The 21,943-nt window shown below is 43.3% G+C and overlaps 2 protein-coding genes across 3 annotated transcripts in view; both read right to left on the minus strand.

Moving 5' to 3' along the window:
* clic1 (chloride intracellular channel 1) overlaps positions 1-21,943 on the minus strand; it is a 99,589-nt gene that overhangs the window by 73,635 nt on the left and 4,011 nt on the right. The window lies entirely within an intron of this gene.
* Positions 268-20,848, minus strand: prrc2a (proline-rich coiled-coil 2A). Of its 2 annotated transcripts, XM_062435681.1 has the most exons (17): positions 20,803-20,848; positions 14,855-15,006; positions 13,426-13,603; positions 13,156-13,267; positions 12,931-13,012; positions 11,901-12,044; positions 10,784-11,025; positions 10,533-10,621; positions 10,237-10,388; positions 9,495-9,597; positions 9,198-9,387; positions 8,898-8,990; positions 8,094-8,640; positions 7,724-7,989; positions 7,011-7,332; positions 6,593-6,836; positions 268-6,365 (listed from the first exon to the last, which is right to left on the minus strand). In XM_062435681.1, exons 2-17 carry the CDS (start codon positions 14,967-14,969, stop codon positions 3,263-3,265), a joined length of 5,982 nt encoding a protein of 1,993 aa, XP_062291665.1. In that variant the 5' UTR covers positions 14,970-15,006; positions 20,803-20,848; the 3' UTR covers positions 268-3,262. The 2 variants fall into 2 exon arrangements, with proteins under 2 accessions (XP_062291665.1, XP_062291664.1); XM_062435680.1 differs by lacking the exon at positions 8,898-8,990.

Here is a 21,943-nt window from a genome sequence, read left to right on the forward strand (position 1 = left end):
CTGGAAACATAGTACAATCTTTGAGTAATTTATTTTTATTTTTCTTGGAATACACTACGCTTGTTTTTTCCTTCTTTTTTTTTTCTTTTCTCTTTAACATGGGTACATACAATAATGCGCACATCAACAGTAGAGTTTAAAGGAGGGATGAAGGACTCTTTGAGCCAGTGAGTTAAAGTGTGTACAGCTATCGATGTATAAACCAGTTAACGACAGGCAAGGCAAGCTGCACGCATGGGGTGTGTATGTGTATGTGTGTATTCATGCTTTCTTTTTTTTATTTCTTTTTTTTTCTTTTTATAGAAGTCGTGAGAAATAATTAAAAAAAGTCCAACTTCACTTGCCTGCTTAAGAGGATGAATGTTTAAATTACACAGAAAAAAGAAAAAACTGCTGCTGATGATGATGAACGTATACACACACAGCTGAATGCATTTTTAAATGTTTGGATGTATTTAAGAAAAATGAAAACAGAATTGTATTTGAATAATTATTGGTTAAATCAAGTGTGGGCAAACAAGGCAGAAAAAGTGCTTGCCATTCATGTTAAAACCCCCCTTTTTTTCTGGTCCCTCCCCACCCACTCACCCCCTTTCCCCGAGTTTATGACACACACACACACACACACACACTCACAGACACAACCAGAGAAAATGCACACATGCTGCTACACACACACACAAACACAAATCATCAAATGCCCGACTCACGTCATCCCAGAGACAATCTTCAAACTGTTGTCAGTAAACGAACAAACCCCAACTTACAGCAGTGACAGAATTGATGCGGATGAGTTTATACACACACACATACACACACATATATATATGTGTGTATATATATATGTGCATATTGATTTTAGTTCACCCATGGATGTTTTCTTCTTCTCCTCCAGTCATTTTTCAAGCCATGTGCCATTTCGTGTCTTTTGTTTTGTTTTTTGTCTTTTCTTTTTTTGTAATGTGTGTGATACAAACTATGTTTTACAAGTGTTATTTTTTTACATCGATCCAAATATTTCCTGAACGCTCCAGGTCGGCATTATTATTATTATTTGTTTGACTTTCTTTGAAAAAACAAACAAAACAAAAAAAAACAACCGTGTGATGAACTGTAGAGAAGGGTGTGAGGAGTCACTGTGATGCCGCTCTTCGTCACCCCTCCTCCCTTCCCCTCTTTAATGGTTTTAAAAGTCCTGAATTAAATTCATTTTTTGGGCTTCTTGTTATACTGAAAAACAGCCGCCACCACCCCCTCTCCTCCCTCAAAAAAGAGAGCACACACACTTCTTGAAAAATACTTCTTCAGGAGCTCTTGGTAGTCCTCCTCAGCGTTTTTGAGGAGTCTCCACAGGTGACAGCAGAGGAGGAGGTGTGATAGTACAAATACTCAAAGCCTAGCTCTGTACTCTGGGCCCAGACAGAGTACCTGTTCTGTTGCATCACATGTAACTCGCCCAAAAAAAACAAAACCAAAAGAACACAAAGAAAACAAAGAAAAACGAAAGAAAAAAAAACCCAACATACAGCAACCATGTATCTGTTCTACTACTAGGAGTGCTTATTAGAACATATTCAATCACCTATTGAAGCGTAAAACTTTTATGAAAGTCAAACATCTTTTTTTGCTCCTTTGTTTTCTAGCATGACCTACAATTTTTCATTTAACTCACCCCTCCTCCCCTAACAAGATAAGAAAAGGTTTTTTTTTTCTTTTCTTTTTTGTTTTTTTAATCACCTTTAAGGAGGAAAAAGAAAAAAATGTCACTGAGGAAATAATGGTTGTTAAAATTTAAAATAAAGCCATCAAGCTATCAATACAATCCTCATGGGGGGGGGGGGGGGGGGGGGGGGGGGTAAACAAAGAGAGTGTGTAAAACTATTTGTCCTTTAAAGAGAGGAGAGAGGGGGAGATTACTGCAGGTAAAGATGATGCTACAATGAGGCTAAAAAAAAAAAAGCCTTTATTCTCTAAAAAAAAAATAATAAAAGGACCAACTGATAGCAATCAATAACTCGTTTGGGGGGAGAGTAGGGGTAATTAAAAAAAAAAAAAGACAAAAAAAAAATCACACAATCTGCACACAAGCAGCAGAGACACTGATATTAAAAAGACATGAATGTGAGTGTAAGGTGAGCACTGAGCAGTAGTACTTCAAATATAATAATTAAAGGGGGGGGGTAGGTGGGGTGGCGGGGGGGTCGTCTTATCATAGTAAATCAACCTAACTTTTGCACTTTTTGCAGGAGACCAAAAAAAAAAAAATTCAGCGAGAGGAGTAACTGGGAAATTTAGTAAAAAGGTATTTTTTAATGACCTGTTTTGTAGAAGAAGGAAGAAGAAAAAGAATAAAAAGAAAACACACACCTCTAACATTAATCAGAGGCTAAAACTGAACTGACACAAATCCCCCAAAAAAAGAAGAAAAAAAAGAGATAGAGTAAGAGAGATAAAGAAAAAAAAACCCAACATTTAATGGTACATTGTTCTTTGTTAAAAGATGACGCTGCACTCGTTCCCCTTTTGTGAGGGGTCGTTAATGCAGAACTGCACTACTGAATACCACCAAAGGCCAAAGTGTGGTAGAAATATACACAGGTACATAAATATAAAAATTAGCCCGATCCAAACATTTTTAGCCAAATTTTAAATCCCCATGTTCGTTCGCTTTTTTTTTTTTTTTTTCATTTTTAATTATATATATTTTTCCGCCCATGACTGCATGTGTGTGTGTGTGTGTGTGTGTTAAAAGATGTCATATTGTGCTTGTTTATGCATGTTTGTGTGTGTAAATGTGTGTGTGTAGCTCTGTGTGAATGTCCTCGGTCTAAAACGACGTGCACCTCCATTGCAGAACCACATGCTTGTCAAATCCAACTGAGGGGGTTGGGGGGGGGGGGGGTGTAAAGAGATTCTTGAGGGGAGGAGGGGGTAAAAGGTGGGCTGGAGAGGGGGGGGACAACTGAAAAATAGAGTGAGACGGAACAAACGGAGAAATTTACAATAACGGACGGTAGATAGTAGATTGATGCAAAAGGAGGGAGGGAGGGAGGGGTGACCAGGGTGGGGTGGGGTAGGAAAAGGGGGGCAGCTAAAGTGAATGTGAATACCATCTCCATATACTGTACAATGCACTAATATGTTTTAGGGATGCAAACATGAAATAAAGCCATGAAATAATGATCAAAAAGGGATTAAAATGTAAGAGGTGGGGGTTTTTTAACGTGGGTGGGGTTCATCTGAAATGTTTCGAAATATTCCGTCACTTCCTATTTTTCGGTGAGGGCCAGTTGCCCCGTCTATCCCCGCGGTTGCCGCCTCCGTTGCCGGGCCCGCCGCCGCCACCAGGGGGACCGCGGGGGCCTCTTCCTCCCCCCCTCCACCCTCCACCCTCCACCTCCACCTCCTCCAGTGTTGAGACCCTCCGGTTCTGTCGCTCCATGCCGGGTCGCTGGCTCGAGAAGCTTCGTTTATTTGCCAACGGCTCCTTTCCCGCCATCTCTCGCTCCACCACTCCTCCTCCTCCTCCTCCTCCTCCTCCTCCTCCACCTCCACCTCCTCTGCCTCCTTCTCCTCCTCCTCCTCCTCCTCCTCTTCCCATGTGGTGGTGATGGTGGGAGGAGTACGACTTCCCTCCGCCCTCCCGGTCTCTGAACTCTGTGAAGTCGCTGCTCTCGGAGGCGGTCTCCCACTCCTCGTTGGCCTGGTCGGAGTTCTGGTTGGTGAAGTCGGGGGACTTGGCTCCGTGGCTATGGTGGTGGGGGGTCTGCCCGGCGCTGCCCTGGGTGTAGTGGTGATGGTGGTGGCTGTTGGCGTTGCTCAGATGCCCCCCACCACTGTTACTGTTGGCGGTTAGTGTGGCGTTGTGGTTAGCATTTTGGGCGTTGCCTGTCATGGGGGCGGAGATCGGGGCTCCATTACTGTCCTGAACTGAATTCAGGGAAGGAGAGGAGGGTCTTCCTCCTCCGATGACCCCCACTCCTCCGTTGATGCGCGCAGCGTTCTCTCGCTCCTTCAGCCTCCGGAAGCGGGGTGGCTTGTCCTGCTGATGCTGGGATCGCCCGTGACGCCGACGTCTGGGGGGTCGCTCGAACCCACCTGGAGGGAACCCACGGTTAGCAGGAAGAGGGACTGAATTTGGCCCTCCGGAGTTTGACGTGGGGTTGGTTGCGGCTTGTTGGGTCACGACCCCGCCGTTCTCCGTGGAGGCGAGCGTGGCAGGAGCAACTGCGGACAGAGGCGGCTGAGGGGGATTGGACCCCTGACTTTGAGCTTGACCTCCATCAGACATCTTGTCCTTCTTCTCGCCGCTGTTTCCTCCCCGGCTCGAGTCTTTGGGCCCGGAGGTTTGTGCCGGGGCTTGTTGCTTCCGCATCGAGGCCGACGGTTTGGAGGAGCCGCCGTGGGAAGAGGAGCCGGGTCCGACCCTGTGTCCTCCACCGGTTCCTCCAACGTTTCCACCACTCCTGTACATGTTTCCTCCTCCGCTGCCTCCACCCCGGCCCCTCCTTGAGGGTACGCCTCTGGGGGTGAAGACCCGGGCCTGTGAACCTCTGGGGGGTGCAGATGAAATGTTGCCACTGCCGGTGGCGTTAGAGTTATCAGAGCCGTTCTTGGTGTTGGGTTTCTGGTGGTCTTCCTTGTCTGAGTGACCAATGTCACTTGCACCACTCTCACTGCCAGTCTCTGAGCCCCTCTCCCTTCTTCTTTTGGGGATTTCTTCATACTCTGAACCCTCACTGCGGGTTTCACTTCGGTTCCTGGCTCTGGCGGGGTTGTGCTGGGACCGGTCTTGACCGTGCCTGCCTCCAGCCCCCTCACCCTTCGACTCCTGGTGATGACCACCAGCCACAGACGAGCGGTAGTCTCTGCCACTCCTGCCTCCCATTCTGCCCCGACTGCCACTACTAGGTCCAGCGCTGGCCGTGTAGGTGCCCCGGTAACCACGGCCACGCCCGTAAAACTCCCCACCTCGTCCACGACTGCCTCGGCCGCCTTTGGTGGAGACTCCATGGTGGTGGGGGGCGCCGCCTCCTCTCTCAAAGGAGCGGTCTCTGTCCCTCCTGGACCCTGAAAATCCTGAAGTGGAGTCTACATCTTTGGGCCCTCTGCCTGACCCTCCTCCACCTCCTCCTCCGGACCGTTCTTTTCCGTTCCTGGGTTTGGCAGACTGTGTCGACTCTTCTTTACCAGACGGAGCTGAACTGTTTTGGGAGGCGGAGGAGGCGTCCTGCTTCGTGGAGCTGGGTTGGCCCCCATCTTGCTCTTTATCTTTCCCGAAGCCGTGGTTTGTTTTTTCTCCTCCGTCAACTTCTCCCTCTCTCTTCATCTCTTTCAGCACTGGTTTCTTGATGGGACCGGCCCTCTTACTGGCATTGCCTCCTCCTCCCTGACTGGAGGGTTTGTGGTCCGATGGAGTGTTGGAGGAGTCGTCTCCTCCGCGGGAATTGTTCCCACCTCCTGCATTGTTGGCCCTCCTACCGTGAGAGGACCCCCCACCTGTATTGCTGCTGCCAGGCCGTGGGCCCCACTGGGTCTCTGTCTTGTGCTCCCGCCCCCCTCTTTGGTTTGACTTCGGATGGGGATGCTGCTGTTGCTGCTGAGTGTGACCGCCATGCTGAGCGGGAGGTGGGCTCGAGGTCATGGAGGAATGGGGGGCGTAACCCTGGCCGGTTTTCTCCTGTTTCACATGGCTGCTACCGCCGGCACCACCTCTCTCGCCTCTCTCGCCAAGACCGTGTCCGATCGCTTCACCCTCTCTGTGGGAGGGGTGATGATGCAGGGCGATTTTGACATTACCGTCTTCTCTGGCAGAAGTGGAGGAGGCCGAAGAGGAGCACGAAGACGAGAGGGAAGGTTGGTGGAGAGGAGGAGAGGAGTCCGTCTTCTTGGCCGGAGCCTCGACAACCCTGTCACGGCTGCTCTCTTGCTTGTGGGGGTGGAGAGGGAAGTGAGGTTGCTGAGGGTGGTGGCCGTGATGGTGGTGGAGGTGAGAGTTATTCTCGACATTGGGGATGTCTGCGCGGCCGTTGCGGTCATAGTGAGGGTGCGGGGCTCCCCAAATCTGGCCTTGCTGAGACCCTCGGGGGGGCCCTTCATCCTGATGGGCGAAGCCATGCGGGTGGTTTCCTCTCTCACCGGCCCGCTGCGGCTGCTGATGGGGAGGCATCCTCGCACCTTGATCGGGGAAGTTGCTGTAGTTGCCCCTCCCACCCATGTAGTGATGAGGGTGGTGGCCGCCGCCCTGGGTGCCAACTTGAGTGCCGACTGGTGGTGGGGTCTGATTGGATGTCCCGGAGCCAGAGCTGGGCTGCTGGATGGGTCCCAATCCACCCTCTCGCATGCGGTGTGGAGGAGTGTCACTCCTAAGACGAAAAAGATCATAAGAAGACAAAATACTTAAACATAATTCATCTTAACGACATAAATGTATATATTTCTCCAATATTTGAGGTTTTATGCAGTCAATTGGTCAATTATGTTTTTTGTGTGGACCCAGTATAAAATTTCAGCTTTTAATCCATTTTGAGAGAATATATTAGGAGATTATGGCAAAAATGTGTAAGTGGTGTAACCTGACTCGTATTCGTACCTCGGCCCTTTGGCCACATCGTCATCCTCCAACGCTTGCTTCTGCCTCAGTGGTGAGGTCAGCCCACGACCCTCCCCTCCGACAGGGAATACCTCCGGCCCCCAGGCCAGCTTAGGATCCATAGGTGGGGTCCCGCGGTGAGGGTGCCCTGGATGCTGCTGCTGCTGCTGCTGCTGCTGCTGCTGCCTGTCAAAGGGGTCTGAACCAGATCCCCCTGAATCAGACCTCTCACGCCCAATAAGCCCTGTGACACAGCAGGATTTTATTAAATAATCATGTTCAAAACAGTCTAACCCGGGCTCCCCTCCCATACCATTAAAATCAGATCTATACTCTCAAATATGTCAGTGTCATTATTATTTAATAACCATTCAACCACTATTAATCTTATCTCAGTGATAATGACACGTCCACTCACCAGACGGGTGCATGCCAGCTGAATAATAGTCCATAGGTGGAGGGCGGCCCTGCATCATGCGGGGGTCCATGTAGGGCATCATCATCCAGCGAGGGTCAAAGTTCATTGGCAGAGGTGGGGGTCGAACCATATTGCTGGGTTGATACAGTGGCCCACCCTGCTTAGGTCCAGGCCCTGGCTGGGGTGTTGAACCTGGTGAAGGACCCTGTGGGGGCTGGGGCTGGGGGGACAGCTGGGGCTGGGATGCCTGGCTGTGCTGCTGTTGTTGCTGTTGTTGCTGCTGCTGCTGCTGCCACTGCTGCTGCTGCTTCAGGAGCTGCTCCTAAAGAGAAATGATGAATGAAATTAAAGTAAAGCATTCAGGATGTGAAAAGAGAAGAGGACTTATGCATAAAGGAAAAAGATTTGTGGTTATGTTTTCTGTATGTCGTATGGGTAAAGCAAGTGTCTGCCTATTATTAATCTAGATTTAATGAGGACAAGTGTACCTATATCAACTAAAGTGGTTGTGAATGGGTTTCCTACGTTTACTTTTAAAAGTAACAAGTTTATGCACAGAAAATCAATATAAAGGCCATTTCTTACATCACAAAAATGATGTACAGTTTAAATATAAAAATAATCATTGTGAAATGTTTGTGAAAGGTGATCATGAAACCACCTGGAGGTTATTCTTAACATTTACGATTCAAATATCAAGAACAAATACTAACCTGCTGCTGCCTCTGGAAACGAGGAGGAAGAGACTTCTGGTACTTTGAGTAACCCTGGCCGGGGGGGCCGCTGGCTTGACGGCCTGCTCCTCCTCCTCCTCCTCCGATATTCTCAATCTTCACCGGATCGACTCCTCTTTCACCTCCACTTCCTGCACGAATGCGAGGACTGCCGACGGTCTCTTCCTTCGGCTCTCCTGGTAGAGGTACCTCCAGGGTGGGCTGCTGTGGCTGCGACACGGCAGGCTGAGGACACTGTTGGGTTTCTGGACCACGAAAGAAGGTTGATGGTGAGGTCAGAGGTCAAAGCAGAATCACATGTTTATGATTGAAATGATTCAGACCCATCATCACTTATGTGTGAACTCACCTGCGCTGGAGTCGTAGCTGCTGTTGCTGTTAGCTCTCTGTCTCTCACTGACTCCAGGAACCGTCCCAGGCTGCACAACCAGCACCGGAGGCTCCTCGGTGTCTACACATGGAGATGGAGGCTGGCTGATGTTTGGGGAGGAGGCGGAGGCCGACATCGACGGACTGGGGCTGCCTGCTGGGGCAGCTGTCAAGTTTCCATCAAGGCTTGGGGATTTACTGGGGTCACCGCTGCCTCCTACGCTGCTGCCCTGCTGCTGTTGCTGCTTCTCGTCGAGCCTCTTCAGCTTCTCAGCACATGCAGCGCGTCTCTCCTCCTCCATCCTGCGTTCTTCCTCCTCACGGCGTCGACGGGCTCGCTCCACAGCGGCGGAGATCTCTGTAGAGGACTGCTTCCTGCGCTGACGCCAAGTCTCATCCTCATCTTCTCCCTGGGCCCCGTGGACCAGTAGGCCAGGCTGGGAAGGAGGGCTAGGGCCTCCTGGTGCTGGCTGGTGCTGGGCAGGTTTTCCAGGGCCAACAGGGGCACCCTGGTTTTGGGGGCGGTCCTGAACAGAGTGTGGGAAAAAAATATGAAGCTCTATTATAAAGTTTTCAATTATATAGAGGGCATCATTGCAATCTTGTTGAGAAAAATGTCCTACCGATGATTTCCTCCAACTGTAAGTGAAAAAAAGCTTTAAAAAAAAAACTAAAACTTAAAACTAAAGATGATCTCTAATGACTGTATGAGGTAAGATCTGTGGGCGGCGGATGAGATAATGAAGGAAATGATTTGTCTATGAGGCCCTATCTGGATGTCTACCTCTCGGTAAATGGAGTAGGGCCCCTGTCCGAGGAGCGGCCCAGGTGGGGGGGAGGGCTGCTCCCGGAGACCACCCAGTCCAGGCCTGCGCCCCTGTATACAGGCAGACACATTTAGCCATGCTCCACCACAATAATCTACACTGACAGAAACACAAACACACACACACACACACACACACACATTTCGGCCGACGAGTCTTTCAGAAACTGACCTACGTTGTAATATTTGGACTTTTCACAGCTTGAGTGTGACCTTGAGTCTGAGCTTTTTTCTTATCGCCACTGTTCAGCACTCTACCTGGTAGTTGGGTGGTGCTCCCTGGCCGCTCCAGCCACTGCCTCCCTCCTCGGCCCATCCTGGCTTGCTGGAGGGGGGTTGGGGGCCATTGTCAGAACTAACAGGAGGAGTGCGGCGGGTTTCTCCACCGCTGTCTGAGGCTCGAGAGCGAGAGGTTGCAGGGGGGGCGTCCTGGGACCTCTGCTGCTCACTAAGGAAGAGAGAAAAATAATTAAGTTATTAAAAGCGGACATGTAAAGGAAAAAAGTGTTGTCATAGTTTAGTTCACACACACACACTGAATATATTTCCACATACCGCAATTCATTCTTGCTCTCTGATCTCTCCTCTTCTCCCTCCTCCTCTCCTTCATCATCACTGAACTTCAGCTTGGCAGAGTAATCAATCTCCTCGTGAGCGCCTATTAAACCAAAAAATAAGACAAATACAAATACATCAGAACCACGACTGCAGCAAAACATGCATTCAGCACACTGGCACATTATTTATCATCCTTCCCTTTAATAAACCTGATCCTCCTTTACCACCTACCCCCCTTCCCCTCCTGTGAGCTAGTAGACCAGTGTAGTGACTGGAACCTGTCTGCTTGGGTCAGCAGGAAATATGATCTGCAGACACATCTGCAACGCTAGAAAGCATCACTCTCACCCACCACCTCTGTGTCACCACCCCCTAAATCATTTAGGAGCATAAGCACTGAATCAACATGACGTGCATTTCGGATGCTTTACTGTCGAAATCTATCAGGGTTAGATGCACTCCGTGTAAAACAGCTACAAAAACGAAAAGGCCTCTCCATGTAGCTGTTCTCTAAAATGAACTTAAATGATTGCACTCATAAGCACAAAATAATTACATACACAATTATATGTACGTATAATATAAGATTTAAACATGGTACAATATAGTTCATGTGTTTTTCAGCAAAGCTGTCTTAATTAGGAGCCACTGTTCTTATACATTTGGCACCATTTCCAAATCAGATCAGGTTCTCTGTAGCCGCCCCTATTTACATAACGAAGAATGAGCATCTGTTGACCTGCCCAGCCTTCGTCTCCGTCGTGGTCCAGCTCGTCTAGCTCCTTCAGGTCGTCCTGCTTTAGGATAGAGGGTCGCTTCACCGCCTCTCCACCTGCATCACGTGGGCCACCCTGGGGCCTGCCGTCAGGACCACCGTGCGCACGAGCAAACCTAAAAACAAAAAAATTATATGATGAAGATGCAGGGGGGGAAAAAGCATGGGCACAAAACGGCAGAACATTTGTGATTCAGTTAGAAATTAAGCTAAATTTCTTGATGAAAAACAATTGAATAAAACATCAAAACTGAACATACCTTGGAGCAGGCCCTTCCCCAGGTGGCGGGTACCTGTAGGTTGCCTGAGGGCCATAGGGTCCTGGAAAGGGCAGATAGGGAGGATACATCTGGAAAGAAAAAAGAGATCCAGTACAAATTCCTGTTATTTATAAATTCAAAGTGTAAGAGTCGTAATTCTATATACAAATGTAAAAATATTCAAATGTGCTCTAAAAAATGCATTGTGTAGCATTTCAAATACTATAATATTTTCCCGAAATCAAACTTACGAATGGAGGCATGATCCCTCGGTATTGGGGGAACCCTGGCCCAACTGGGGGCTGGGGAAGGGGCAAGGCAGGGCTGCCTGCGGGAGGGTTCCTAGGTGGCCCGTGGGACTGGGAGTTCTGCGGCGGGACCCCAGCTGCCCCATCCATCAACAGAGCCCCACCGTTGCCACCCTCCGCTGCCCCCTCCCCAGACAGGGTGGGCGCCAGGGCTCGGCCCCCACCGTCCCGCCAGCTTGTAACGTCTGTGGAGGACGAGGACAGGACAGAGCGGTCAATGTGGTTTTTATTTATGATCTTTAATGGTGTTACTTTAAAAGGAGATAGCACATCCTTTCAACTCCATTAAGAGCAACAATATTTATGGATGAGTTTTTTCAGATAAGTTAGTTAATGTAAAATCTATTTTTTCCTCTTAGTTTTAATTACATTTTGAATCAATATGCATGCAACACAAGCCAAAGAACAGAATAAATAACAGAAACAATACATACAGATTATGTACACTCTTAACCCTTACATACTGTTAATTTTTCTACATTTGCGAGACACCATATACACATTTCTTCTGGGTGGACTTTTCATAATGTGAAAAAAAATGTGTGCAGCTGATACACATATACGTGTATGTCTCTACATACAGTATAAATTTTGTAAAGGCATATTTGCCTTGTGTTGATCACATTATTTTTTTTTTAAATCACCATTCAAACATTTTGTATTCTTCATAATCTATAAAATGTTCTCCTGGATGGTAAAATATGATTATGAATGTCTTCTTTTCCATAAATAAACAGAATACACTCTTCATTAAGGATAAATCAAATATTTATTAAAGACTGATGGGAAATTGATGAATGTAAATTGGTGTGGAGACTAATTATGAGTCAGAATATGAACAATATGTGAGGGTGAAGCATTTGTAACAATATAAATCAAATGAATGATTAATAGGAAAATAGCTCCGAGTTTTTCATCAGCTGCCCTGTTGCCCCACTACGTTACCAATGTAAACACTCCTAAAAATAGATCTTGTGTGTGAAGTGTCTCACCACCACCAGTGACTTCATAAAACATGACCGGTTGATCAATTATTGGACATTAAGCGGACATCACTCACTCTGGGGGCGGAGGCTTGGTCCGGGCCCATACCACTGATCTGCAGTGCCCTGTTCTCTGCCAGCTTTGTCCTGGTCGCCAGCCGCCTGCAGGGTGGGAAATTCCTCGCGAGAGAATGGCGACGGTAGGTTTGATCCCTTTCCACCTGGAAGAAGAGAAGATGAAGAGGGGTGAGGAGGGGGTGAGATCAGATATCTTAAGTACTCAATGCTCCATCGGTCTCCCACTATGCTTAGACTAACTAGAAGAGGCAGCATCCGCCCCCTCAGTGGAGAGGGGACATAAACATTTACACAGGGGTACTTCAGGGAGAGATGAAAGCCTAATGCTGCCAACCAGGGTCTGCTGGAAGGATGGATTACACTAGTGCTGGAATATAAGTCAATTCATCCCCAACAGAAATGTACCGTAACAACCGGTGTATAAGGTATATGTATGTTGGACGGAAAATTATTGTTAATAGCTACACACTGTATCAAATATGTAAAGTTACTGTGTTCTTTTAAAAGGTTTAATTGAAACTCAGCCTAACCTGAACCCAGTCAGAGTTAATATACCGGTCCAGTCCAGTTAAGCAAATCATTACTGGACCATTAACCACCAACCCGACACACTGTTGCAGGAGTAATATTTGTGTTTTGATTGTGTTTAAAATCAAAGTAAATTGAGAAAGTTTTGGAGTATAAACATATTGGTTTATAAATGAATAACTACTGGTGCATTCAAATAAACCATTCTTTAATAGAAAAGCGTTTTCCCAGCATGACACTCCTCAAAATAGACTGCTTCCTATACACCGGTGCGACTTGTACACTAGTTTTTACGGTACTACACAACAATTTGGATAACCAATTGTGTGTTCAAGCATTCAAGTCATTAGTTAAGCAAAAAAACTAAACTGTTGAAGCTGAAAACTTACCAAGCTGTGAGCATTTTCTACTTGTTTCTGTTTTATACCAAAGTGAATAGGATATAACTGCCTTTTGGACTATTAAGCAAAACAACCAAGTAATACAGATATAAAGACTCACCATCCCCTTGTGTTCCATGTGTAACACTGGCCTGTGCCCAGGACCTTGCCCCTACGGCCTGGGTTGAAGCTGGGGCCAGAGCCTGAGGAAGAAACACACACACACACACACAAAGAAAGAGAGATAAATACCATATGATACACATCAACTACAGCTCCTATGAATCTCAGAGCTCATGATTAAGTCAGATGATGATTTGGCAGTGGGGGTTTTTTTTGTACTTACTGTGTTTGTCGGTACCTCTGAAGCCGGCGGGGTTCTCGGGCGGGTCGGTGCAGGCGTCTGTGAAGCCACAGGCTGCTGCGGTTCCGGCTGCGGTGCTGACAATGCATCGGTACTGAGAGGAGAGGAGAGGAAAAAAAGGTCAGGGGAGACAGATATTAGACAAGGTGAAACAAGTGATTGCACAGGGTGTTGTGATCTGACTGCACTTCTAAATTTGGGGTAATTGTAACAGTCTTTGGGGTGGGGGGGAGTGAGATGGGAGCTTCTTACCTCTTTGGGTCTGCTGGTTCCGGTTTGCTTGCCCATCCTGTGCCGTCTTTGGGAACGAGTGAGACGTTGGGATCGTTGCCTTTGTTCTCTGCCTTCAGACTGGGCAGGTTGGCAGGGGGTGGCATACGCCGCGCGGAGGCAACTTTACCAAGAGACTGTAGGCCATGGCGGGGGGGAACTGATACAGGAGGAGGGGGGAAAGAGAGAGAGAGAAAGGAGGTCATTAACACAGATGGACCACGGGAAACCTGACACCAATTTTAAACCTATTGGATGTAAGTTAGAGGGGGGGCTCCGATGACGGGCTGATGATAGGTTTGCCGCTTACTTTTGCTAGATGCACAATTAGGATTCAAAACGGCCGACGGCAAGGCTTGAGAGTTTCAGTTTGACGATTTTTTGATGACTATTTAGCCGTCATTAAAAAAACCCACTTCACTTTACAGTCTGTGGCGAAGTATGCAGATATACCGATGTTCACAGAAGCGTGGAAAAAGCTTTCACAATGCTGCAAAAAGTGAAGCTGTGCTGAATATTAATCCCTCATTTGTTTCCTTGAGGCTTGAGAGAAACCACAGTACTATGTAGGAAGCAGAGGAAAGGAGGAAGAGAGGGGAGGAGGAGGAGGAAGAGAGGGGAGGAGGAGGAAGAGAGGAGGGGGGGTATGTAGTTTGGAAACGGGGACAGCTGCTTAGATCTAGCGAGGGAGCTTTTGAATAAAACATAGACCGGGGACTCGAAGTCAAACAGCGTCCACAAGTAAGCCTCTGTGTCTCAGGTCAGGCTGGGCGGCGGTTTTCGAGGCTCATCTGACGACGAGCGACAACGAGAGCTCGGGAGCCCCTTCACCCTCCGGGGGCCACGCATAATATCCCATCTATATGGCGGACGGGCGTCAAGTCTAATAGGCAACACCTTGTCTCTACAAAGCAGACGCAAACAGGGCCTATAAATATAAATAATGGAGGCAAACATCATCCAGTATCCCCCCCCTTGAATAATATTAACAGTATCAGCAAAAACCGGGGTTGGTTGGCAGGGAGGCGGCTGAGAGATGAAGCACATCATCCGCTTCCTGTATTGGAAATCGGTAGCAGTGGAGTCATTAAGGAGACAGCAAGCTAATGCATCAAAGTTCAAGCAATCGGGTTCGAGGAGGAGGAGGATGAGGACGATGAAGCTCAATCCAAGACACCCAACGGCAGACCTGCAATCTTTAGGCTACATCTGATAAATGACACAGCAGCAGGGTAGCAGCTAAATAAAACCATCAGGTGGAGTTTAAAAAAGAGGTGGAAATCTATTATAGTAAATTTGGAAGTAGAGTTGTGACATAAAAACATAAAAGCTTTTGGGGGTCGGTGTGTGTGTGTGTGTGTGTGTGTGTGTGTGTGTGTGTGTGTGTGTGTGTGTCAGATGAGATACTCACCAACAGGCTTTTGTGTTTCAAGGCTCTTTCCTTTGTATGTATCAAACAGGTTGAGAGACGCATACTTGGTTTTGCCTTCCTTCCCCTTTGCAGTTTGCCCAGAGCGCTCTGACATTGCGCTGTCCGCTCATTGAGTATGGTGAGCCCTGAGACTGTAGAGGGGGGACAGAAGAGAGAGAGAGACAAAAAGAGAGAGAGGGTGAGATTTGACACCAGGCATGCACATAAAAGTGAGAATAAACGTACTGAAGTGAATAAGCATGCTTTCACATGCTTATTCATAACATGACTGACACACAAACAAAACATCTAAAGATCCACACATGTGCTGCGGTCCGAGGGGTTAAAACACTTGATTTGAGCGCAGTGGTGATTCAGCTGGATGTGTGTGTGTGTGTTAACATGAAATGCTCGTGTAGTAAATTACAAACACATCATAAATTCTTTGACTACTTTCACTCAGGTAATATAGCTTCACTTTATTTTTTTTTTTTTTTACAGGGCCTCATTTTATCATTTTATATAAAATACCAAATAATAAGACTTAATTTAAAAAATGTTGTCACTTGTTCTGTCTTATTATCAGCTAACTGTAAAGCACTTTGAAATACACTAGTATGAAAGTTGCTATATAAATAAAGTTTGATTGATTGATTAATGTTAATCCTTTTTTTCCAGACATGACTTTTTATCCTCCGTCTCACATTTGTTCTTCTCTATTTCTATAAAAATATCAATCTGTAACACATTGAGACATATGCTGATACACAAAACTTATTTTATTGGGGGTTTTTTTCTCCTCTTATAACCCCAATAAAAGCAATTCAACTAATCAAATTCCTATATTTTGTGTATGAACTATATCTACAATGATTAGTCATGGCTTCAGTATTATTATTGCACATTTTCAAGTTAAAGATGTGGAAAAGAGAAGCTACAAAAAAAAAAACATTTATAACAAGATTACTCTAAACATTTATCTGCAATAAACTTCTTTAAAAACAGCTTATTTTTGTACATTTTAATGGCGTTAGTGTTGAGCGTTATTTTCAATATTTGCCGATTCGGTAAACATCTTGGTGAGTTAAAGCAACTTTCCCTAAAATTTTCCCATGTTTTAAATATAAGACAATCCACAAATATAAAGTAAATGTGTATAAATAGCTTGTTTAGGGTCTGAGTCTTTAGATAAACTGACCAATCTTTACAAAACATCAGCGATCACATTATTACATAAAGGATTGTGTTACAGGGCAGATAAGTTTGTTTTCCTGCCTCTTAAAAGAGAATAAAGTGGCTTCACAGCAGCTTTTTTCCCCCAAAGCAATCCGTCACATGTAGGAGAAATTATTTATTATCTCCACTACAGAGAAATGAAAGTGCCCTGAACTACAATGATGATACAGCACATTAAACTATTCATTTATTTATCAAAATTAGAGCCCAAGCGATATATCGGTCAGCCGGTATTATCCTATCACAGATATATTGGTATCAGCGTATATGTTGTCCGATATGTGCCGATATTTTCTTTAACTTATATAGGGAGCATTTAATGTATATTTGATCCTTTTTCTAATTTAATTTAAATATGTATGTGCATGTATGTTTTTTTGTTATTTGGTTAGTTATATTGATTCAATTCCCTGTGTAGTTTACTATTTTTAGTGCATTGATTTAATTTCACACAATAAAGTTTACTGTCAAACTGTTGACATATCGATATTGGATTTTTTAATCCATAATAACAGCCCCAAAAATCCGGTATTGGTCAGGCTTTAATCAAAAAAGAGGAAATATGCATAAATGTTGAGTTATGTTAAGCCAAATTAACATCTACTATTTTACTTTATCTTACTGTGAAAATCCCAGGAACATTACACACTGATGTATTTCCAGTTTACTATATATAATATTTTATCCCATTTTTGTCTTATTTATTGTTGATTCTACTTTCTTTCACCCTTAGTTTTTATCTACCTAAAGGTAAAGGGTATGTGCACATTTTTAAAGTATTAATTTAATGACTTGTAAGACATTTTTAATACATCTTTTCAAGTTAGTACTCAAGACAGAAAAGTGTCAAATGTGACTGTTGTACTGATGCATAATATATTCAGAGATGTATAATAATAATGCAAAAGCAGGATTTTTAATGTATTAGTGGGTTGAAATTGAGCTAATTTTGAAGTCATTTATTTATATATATGGCTGCTGAAATTAAGTTGATTGGTTGGTTGGTTTATGTAAAATAATCAGAAAATAATGATAATAATGATAAAGAACATGAAACTAAAAAAATATAATTTCACTTTAAGTTAAATTTAATGCCTTAACTCCTACAATTTCAGACATTTTAAGACCTTTAATATCTAATAACTTAAATTTAAAGACATTTTAGACTTTTAAACCTTAAAACAGGCAACTTGGTGCACGTTGCCTGTTTACACAGGCACATAAATATATACATTTTTATACTTTAATTAGAGGCAACGTATCATTAAATCCAAAATATTTTTATTTGTGGAAATGTTTTCCAAGGTGCAAATGAGATCACTAGTAACCTCACAGTAAATAAAAAAAATAATTTTCCACTCCTGGCTGCGGGGGGGGGGGGGGGGATGACCTGTAGTTACACACACACGCCCATGTTGTTTTCAATGTTTTAACTACTGCTGCATGCCATAACTCTTCACCTCTTCACTCACACACAATGACACACAGTTTTTTTTTAATGTGGCACGCAAGGATTACTAAGGCAGTGGATCTGTCCACTAGAAAAATAAAAAATAAATTTGAATAAAATCTGGTTTTACGCCAGCTTTTATTTTTAAATAGCAAGGTGGACAGGTGTTCCCATGTGTTATCGGCATTGGTGCCAGTGTAAATTCAACTTTAAATAGATAGGACAACTTCATATGAGCAGATGTAGCTCACTTAAAAACACCTTATCATAGGAAAACTGTACAAAAGAAAGGGAGGGGAAAAAGAAGCTGAAGCAGGGTTTCTATGGCAACACATTATAAATGACTTTTTTTTTTCTCTTATGCTTTGAGACATGATGGTTGGCTCCATGGCAACTGACAGGGTCTTTTCTTTTCTTTATTTATTTTTTTAAAGCTTGAACTCACTTTTACAGCACATCAATAATATAATAAAAACACACACTGTGTGCCGACATCTGTCCAATTCAGAGTGATTTTGGGCTAAGTAAAAACCCCATAGCTAGGTACAATTAGTTTTTTTTTTTTTTAAAAAGGACGGATGATGATGATAATTATTACGCTATAAATAACATTAAGTCATTTTCATTCAAGCAGCTCTGAACTGAATGAATGAAATGGTTAAATGATGCAAAAAAGGGATAATTTTAGAGCTATAAAGTAAATTATAATGATGTATATATCTTAATAAAAAGGTGTTAAGTCTAGTCATCATAGCTCCATCCAGCTAAGACTCATACCAACAATGTGGCAACCTGTGTTGAGCAACAATAAACACGGATTAACACAAAATTTCACCCAAAAAAAAAGTAGAAATACACTCTTAAATGTGCAGTAAATACCCTTATATCCATAAATTCAGCGCACTGATAATCCCTTATAATGCCACAAATTATCTCCACGCTGATTTTGCCGTAATTAAACACCACACACTGCAGGAAAAAATACAAATAATGATAAATAAACTACACAAAAACACACGAGAGAGGGAGCAGCACCGACTGTAACTGACTGTGCACCGTGTCTCAATAGCCAGATGACAATTTGGGAGCTTTAACAAAGATTTTAAAGCAATTATAATTATCATCTTAATTAAAAAAGGTGAAATAACTGGGTGTTAGGTCTAGTCATGATAGCTCCATCCATCTAAGACTCATACCAGCAACATGGCAACCTGTGTTGAGCAACAATAAACAGGGATTAAGACAAAATCTCACTAAAAAACAACAAAAGTTGTAGAAATACACTCTTAAATGTGCAGCCAATACCCTTACCTATATCCATAAATTCAGCCCCACTGACAATCCCTTACAATGCCAAAAATTATCTCCACACTGTTTTTGTGACACACTCTGCAGGAAAAAATAATAATAATGATACATAAACTAAACAAAAACACACAAGAGAGGAGCAGCACTGACTGTGCACCATGTCTCGATAGCCAGATTATAATTTTGGAGCTTTAATAAAGACTTTAAAGCAATCATTGATGACCTGTATAGGTAAATAAAAAGGTGGAAAGTCAAGTCATGATAGCTCCATCCATCTAAGGCTCATACCAGCAAGTAGAAATACACTGTGCAGCCAACATCCTTATACTCAGCACTGATAATCATTTTATAATGCCACAAATTATCTCCTTGCTGGTTTGCCATAATTAAACACCACACTGCAATCATAATGCCCAGTTTTTAAAAAAAAGATGAAATAACTGATGTAAAGTCTAGTCATGATATCTCCATCCATCTAAGACTCATACCAGCAGTGTGACAACCTGTGTTGAGCAACAATAAACAGGGATTAACACAAAATCTCACTAAAAGAAACCCCAAAAGAAGTAGAAATACACTCTTAAATATGCAGCCAATACCCTTATAACCCTTTACACTGCCACGGATGCAATTAAAACACCATACACTGCTGGAAAAAACAATAATAACGATAAATTAAATACACAAGAGAGGGAGCAGCACTGACTATGACTGTGAGCACCGTGTCTCGATAGCCAGATGAGATTAGAAAATTAGGTCGTGGGGATGGCCGGCCAATACATGTTGTATAGAGGTGGAGAGGAAGGAAAGGGGGGGGGGGATTAACTAGAGACTAGCAGCTTCACTTCCACACTACCAAAGCCATAAATGTAGCAGCAAATGTATACCACCATCACAAAAAAGAGGAGAGGAAAAGAGGAGAGGGCCTAAAAGCTAACATGCTATGAAGCACGTATGCACCCAATCGTCACAAAATTGGGAGGCTAAATAGAAGGAAAAATGCATTAAATTAGATTAGATTACACACATTTAAAGCATGTTTTGTTGTGGAGAGTTGATGCTATAGCTGCATACTTAACTAAATAACTAACATACACACACACAAGCGCACACACACACACACACACACAGAGGGCCTCCCGTGTTGGCGTTTAGGAGGGAGGAGAGGACTGCGTTGATGTTTCATAATGCATTTTCTGTGGAGCCTCACACTCATATTAATAACAACCAAACAGGCAATACTGAGCTATATTTAGAGGTTTAACCTCGTCTATCACCTGCTTTTATATATGCATTAAAAAAATAGGCACATAAAAATATATTTTATTATAATAAAATAACAAAAAAAGAGAGAACAAAACAAAATGGCGGTGTGGTAGAGACTGACAAGGCCCCGGTGCATTTTAACATGAACCTGGCTATAGAGTTAGCCAATATAAAATGTGATTAACACTAACTTAGTAGAATATTACAACAATTCACACACTAATTAACACAAATCATGGGCTCCGTTGTGCTCATTTTAAGCCAAAATCAATGCAAAAAAAGTTAAAGCTACACACACACGGAGTTAGCCAACACAGCGTTTATCCGCTAGCATTAGCCTTTAGCTTAGCCTTATTATTATTATTATTATTATTACCGATGTTAAAATTAAACTAACTCCATCCCAGCAACAAACACCGTAAAAATAACGATATACATGCTATAATAATACATCTAACATTATGATATGATAGCTGATAGCTCACCTCTTGGTCCAAAAAAGCTAACACGCTAGCAGCCAATAAAAAACAATAAGTCTCCTCTCTTCTCTCTCTCTTTCTAAAATACTATCTGCTAATCTTCTAATCAACTGCTTCACTACTTTAATGCCATGTGTATATGTGTGTGTATGTATGTGTTGTATTAAATAATACAAGTATAACCATCTTTTCCCCCCCTGGACACTGACCTGGTCTTGTCCCGACTTGTCTCGAGGTTGTATCGCAGAGTGAGGTTAGCTCTGTGCTATCAGGGTTAGCTTCATAGCAGGTTGACCCAGCAGCAGCTAGTAGAGGCTAAAGCAGCGGTATTATTATTATCCTGCTTAGAGTACACACACACACACATACATATATATATTACTTTTTACACGACTATGTTAGAAAATAAAGACAAAACACATCTTACTTGTACTCCTTTTTCCTTTTTTTTGGTTCCCAGGGGGAAATAAACGAAAAAGAAAGAAGGAAGGTAAAAAAAAAAAAAAAAAAAAGTAGTGTAATAATAATAATAATATTGATATTAGGATTCGATCCGTCAACGGCTACTAGGGTAGTTTAATGAGAGCCGTTTGAGACTATAGGTTTAAAAAATGCGAGATAAAACAAAATTAATAATATAATATAGTGATTTATATCAGCTGGTGGGTTAAGATTTAAGTGGCCATGTGTGGATTGTCACAGCTTAAAAACTGTGATTTATTCTTCAACCGAAACTCGTTTCTGCCAATGTGATTAACCGTAAATTAATATGATGAGAAACTTTCTCAAAATAACGATTTAGTATCTCACAATAATGAGATACTATCTCAAAATAATATCTTATCTCAAAATAATGAGATACTATCTCTAAACGATGAGAAACTAGTGAATCAAATCAAGATAAGTTAATATTTGAGATACTGAGTCCTTATTTTGAGGTAGGTTTTGATTATTTTGATAGTTTCTCATTATTTTGAGATAGTATCTGATATTTTTGAGATAGTATCAGATTTTTTATTATTATTTATTTTTTTAAGTCATTGTTTTGTTTTCATTATAGACTTACTTTTTTTCATCACATTGGCAGAAATGGACTTCCATAATTCTCTGTGTTTGTTTCAATAATTAAAGGACAGGTTCACTTTTTTTTTCAAGTCTGTCTTAAAACAGTCAGGTGACCAAATAGACACTGAAACTGTTTTTTCTTGCTGTAATCATTCACCACCTGTTCATAATGGCCCTTAGAAGTTCCCTTCATAATGCCCTTATAATGTACATTATGGGTGACTAAATCCACAGTCCCCCTTCTGTGCAAAATTGTATTTAAAGAGTTTATCCGAAGCTTATATG

This window comes from Scomber scombrus, chromosome 16 (assembly GCF_963691925.1).
Source record: "Scomber scombrus chromosome 16, fScoSco1.1, whole genome shotgun sequence".
NCBI classification, from domain to species: Eukaryota; Metazoa; Chordata; class Actinopteri; order Scombriformes; family Scombridae; genus Scomber; species Scomber scombrus.